This window comes from Sapajus apella, unplaced genomic scaffold, assembly GCF_009761245.1.
Source record: "Sapajus apella isolate SASKATOON/1434 unplaced genomic scaffold, GSC_monkey_1.0 scaffold234, whole genome shotgun sequence".
In the NCBI taxonomy this organism is placed as follows: domain Eukaryota; kingdom Metazoa; phylum Chordata; class Mammalia; order Primates; family Cebidae; genus Sapajus; species Sapajus apella.
Window position 1 is genome coordinate 256,979 of NW_022437174.1, and position 4,443 is coordinate 261,421.

General features: G+C 66.0%; 1 protein-coding gene across 1 annotated transcript in view; it reads right to left on the bottom strand.

Annotated features, from left to right (window-relative positions):
• Window positions 1-3,802, bottom strand: part of ANO9 (anoctamin 9) — a 15,962-nt gene extending 12,160 nt beyond the window's left edge. The window contains exons 1-10 of the mRNA XM_032271492.1: window positions 3,726-3,802; window positions 3,515-3,640; window positions 3,248-3,393; window positions 2,013-2,062; window positions 1,590-1,648; window positions 1,440-1,510; window positions 980-1,114; window positions 796-892; window positions 423-483; window positions 238-320 (exon numbers count right to left, since the gene is read on the bottom strand). Coding sequence (XP_032127383.1) covers window positions 238-320; window positions 423-483; window positions 796-892; window positions 980-1,114; window positions 1,440-1,510; window positions 1,590-1,648; window positions 2,013-2,062; window positions 3,248-3,393; window positions 3,515-3,640; window positions 3,726-3,746 — 849 coding nt within the window. The 5' untranslated portion in view covers window positions 3,747-3,802. The remainder of the gene's footprint in view (window positions 1-237; window positions 321-422; window positions 484-795; window positions 893-979; window positions 1,115-1,439; window positions 1,511-1,589; window positions 1,649-2,012; window positions 2,063-3,247; window positions 3,394-3,514; window positions 3,641-3,725) is intronic.
• Between the last annotated feature and the right edge of the window lie 641 nt (window positions 3,803-4,443).

Below are 4,443 nucleotides of genomic sequence, written 5' to 3' on the forward strand. Positions count from 1 at the left end.
TGACCCACACGTGGAGAGACAGACACGAGACACGTGACCCACATGTGCAGAGACAGAGGACATGCCTCACACATGAAACAGACACGGGACACATGACCCACACGTGGAGAGACAGACACGGGACACACAACCCACACGTGGGGAAACACAGGGACATGCGCCTCAGACACGTCAGGCATAGCTGGGCTGTGCAGAGCTCTGGGTACCCACAGCGGCTGCACCGCAGTCCCACCTCACCTGGTCCTCGTCCCACACGTACAGCTTCCAGTGCAGGACCACACTGGCCCGCTGACGCTTCCAGATCTCCAGGAACACTGTGGCTGTGGCCAGGGAAGGAGGGGCATCGGTGTGTACTCTGGGTGGGCCTTGGATCTGGGCTGGCCCTTCCCCTTGCCCCGCAGCGGCGTCCTGCGGCAACTCACCCCAGAGAGCCATGAAGATGGCGAACACCACCGTGCCGTCATTGTCAAAGAGGTGGGTGAGCTGGAGGGGATGGGTGGGCCAGAGGGGGGCGGTGAGCCGGGAGAGTGGCCGGTAAGCTAGGGAGAGGCGGGGCGGGTGGGCCGGGAGAGTGGGGCGAGAGCAGGGCCCCGATGAGCTGGGAGCGGGGGAGGGGGGGGAGGGGGGGGGGGTGAGCCAGGAAGGGGGGTGGGTGGGCGAGGGCTGGGCCTCCCCGTGAGCCCCCTGGGGAAGGTGAGCAGCTCCGCAGGGCTCCAGGCCTTGGCCTCCCCACCTCAGGTGGGTTCACCTGGCCCATCTTCCGCAGGCCCTGGGGTGGACCCAGAGGCGACAAACCTTGGCGAAAGTGCAGGTCTCCGAGAGCCGCTGGTACCTGCGGCTGTGGTCTCCGAGGGGACACATGAGGATGTTGTCGGCTTCACAGATCTCCTTGCTGCAGGGGCATGGCGAGGCTGGGGTGGCTCCTTCTGGCAGCACAGCCCACCCTGGCCCCCCACGCCCAGTCCCCGCCGCACCCCACCTGATCTGGCTGGCCTCGAACAGTGAGAATCCACTCAGGAAAACCACGAGGCCTGTCAGGGCGGCTGGCACCAGCATGTAGGTGTACCAGCCCAGCCAGGCGAAGTACAGGGCCACCTTCTCCCCGAAGTAGTTCCTGCAGGCGGCTGTGGTTGAGGCCAGCTCTGCTGGGGGCGGGGCTGTCGGGGGTGGTGGGGCAAGGACGGGGGTGGGGGAGGCGGGGTTCTGCCTTGGCATCAGTGAGTCTGAATGGGGAGCACATCTGCAGGCGAGGGGGTGTCCATGGCGGTGTGGGGGGCATGGGAGCCTCATGGCCATGTGTGGGCGTCCACAGGCGCGGGGGCATCCGCAGTGGGGTGGTGGCTTCTGGGTGGTGTGTGGGGGCATCTGCAGGAGTGGGGCCCTCTGCGGAGGGTGTGGGGGTGTCCGTGGGGCTCCTGTGGCCGCTGTGGCCACCTTACCTGATCTCATCCACTGGCTGCTTGTGGAACATGCTCCTCCACTGCGCCCAAGTCTTCAGCTTTTTCTCCTCCTGGCTCAAGTGACAGGGAGTGAGAGCTCCCATCCGGGAACCCACCCCAGGGCCCTCTCCCGGCTGGCCCACCCCTCACCTTGTGTAGGGGGAACCTGGCCTCGAAGACCCCGTCCTTCATCAAATTCTCGAATGTCTCTATGGGTCACAGGAGTTCACAAATCGGGGGAGTGGGGTGCTGGGGGAACCCTTCCCTTACCATGCCCGTCTGTGCCCACCCCCACCTTAACCGCCAGCCCCCTCTGTGCCCAGCCCTGCCCTGCTCGCAGTGCCCTGTCTGCATCCACCCCTACCCTGCCCACAGCACCCTATGCCCACCCCCACCCTAACCGCCAGCCCCCTGTGCCTACCCCTACCATGTGCCCACCCCTACCCTGCCCTGCCCACAGCACCCTGTCTGTGCCCACCCCCACCCTAACCGCCAGCCCCCTCTGTGCCCACCCCTACCCTGCCCTGCCCGCAGTGCCCTGTCTGTGCCCACCCCCCCCTGCCCTGCACTTACTGCCAGCTGAGGTCTTGTTTTTCTGGACCACGAAGTCCACGATTCGGATTCTAAGACTCAAGAGCCGGGACAGGGTGGTTGCATGTGGCCACAGTGGACCCTGCCTCCAGGTCTCCACCTGCCCTCTGGTCTGGCCAGGCCCAGGCCCCTTCCCGTCCTGGCAGAGCCCCCAGCCTGCCAGCCCTGACCAGACCCCAGAATCCACAACTCACCTGGTAGCCCACGCCCCCACCGAAAGCCCTCCCGGCGTCTGGCCTGCCCCACGGCCTCCAGGATGAGGCTGCTCTGGGGGCTCCCTCCCCTCCCACCCCACAGCCCCCACCTCCAACCCTACCCCCACCTGCAGGCCCATGTGTCCAGAGCACACCCCAGCCGTTACACACAGACCCTCCTCACACCCCGTGAGCGATTTTGTTCTGCCTGAGCAGAGACTGAGGCTTAGGAAAGGAACGTCCCAAGGCCACACGGCCAGGGAGCAGCCAGGCCGGCTCCAAGCCGCCCCTCGTGCCGAGAGACATGGCTCCTGGACACCCCAGGGCATGTCTCAGGCCCACGCCCCCCACGGCAGCTCCCCTCAGACCCTCGAGCCGCCTCCCCCCTCTGAGGCCCCTCGCTCCTCCCCAGGACCCACAGCTCTCTGCTCACAATGCCTGTCCACCGCCTCGTAGCCAATACCAGGAGTGTCCTTGGCTGGTCCACCAAGCGGGCTGAGCCCGTGGGGCCTGGACGGGGCTGAGCAGCTCGGGGGGCATGGAGGGCCAGGCTTGGAGGCTCCCTCCTAGGCTGGAGAACTGGGAGAAGCAGGGGCTTGGGGAGCAAGGAGGCTCTCCCTGCTGGGCCTCTGGGAGGCCAGGGACGGTGTCCAGGGAGGGCCATTGGACCTACAGAGGAGGGGCCTCCAGGAGATGCTGGCTTAGTCCGGGAGGGGCCTCTGGGCCTCTGCGAATCCTGCCCACCCCGCAAGGCTGGCTTTGACTCTGTCCCAGGAACGCGGGCAGCCACACGGAGCCCTCAGAACGCGCCGAGAGGCGAGAACCCTCACCAGCCTTTATCGGGACGGGAAGCTGAGGCTCACACAGCTGGTGGGTCTCACAGCTGGGGCCCCTGCCCTGAGAACGTGTGGCTGTCCTGCCTTGGCAGCACCCGGAGCCTGGCACTATCTCCTGCTCGGTCTGGACCAACCACGCAGGCGGCGAGGGGTCCTCCCGGCCATGGCTCTGGGCACAGCCTCTCACCTCGTGGTGACCGGGACAGCCGTGGCCTCAGCATGCTCGGCCTGGCGGGCGGGACCCTCGGGCTCCAGGAGGAGGGTGTGGTACAGGTCGAAGACACTGTTGTCAGCACGGATCCCGAAGAACACCTGTCTCTGGTCCTTTATCATCTGGGGGTGGGGAGCCACATAGGACCTTCTATTCCGCCTCAAAACCGTCCCCTACATCCGAAGCCGTGGCTCCTCCCCTGACGGGCCCCACGCCCCTGCCCCTCGCTGGGCACCAGCCCACCTTGGTGTGGAAGCCCTTTCTCCTGAGCTGTTCCAGGAACTGCCACTGCTGCTGCACCTGCCGGGGGTCCGTCTGGGTGCGAAGGTCGGCCACAAGGACGTAATCCCACTGCTCGGACGCCTCGGTCTGCAGGAGGAGGCACAGGGCCAGGTGCAGGCGAAGGGGCGGGGCAGGGCCAGGCGGGGCCCAGGAGGGGCCCACGGACACCCACCTCGCAGGAACTGATCTCCATCAGCGGGAAGCTGTCCCCTTCGGGCTCCACCAGGATCTGGAGGTTGTCTTCGCCCTGGGGGTTCAGGGAAGAGGAAGGGATGCCAGGGTGTGATTGGGGTGAGATGCCCCTTGCTGGCGGGTTCCTGCAGCCACACACCACCCCTCCCCACAACGAAAACAGCAAACAGTCCGAGGAGATGGCTGTGGGTGGTGACAGCCCAGCGGGGCAGGGCCTGCTACAAAGGGCCCGCAAAGGACCGTGTGGACTCCTGCAAATGCAGCAGGGAAGACGCAGCCCACAGAAGAGGAGCGTGGTGAGCAACTGACGGGGGAAGAGACGAAACGTCAGAACAGCCAGGTAGATGCAGGTCAGGGGACAGGACGACACCCGTGGCTCGGGAGAAGCCCCGGGCGCTCCTGCACGCTCCTGGTGCTGTGCGTATCTGAGCTTGGGTCTGGAAACTTTTTGCAGTGTTTAAAACGGAACAGTCCTAGCGCCTGGTGTGGCCCATCTGCCCCTGGAGGGGCAGACAAGGGCGTTCACAGCAGCTGGATTTCTCATCAGGCCCCTGGGGGCTGGGCAGACGGAGGACACCGTGCTGTCCTCACACAGGAAGAGTCCTGCCCGCAGGGTGCTGTGCACGGGGCTCCCGCAGGTGACGGCCTCAGGCATGTCCCGGCAGACACAGGGACACGAGAGCCTTCGGGAAGAGGTG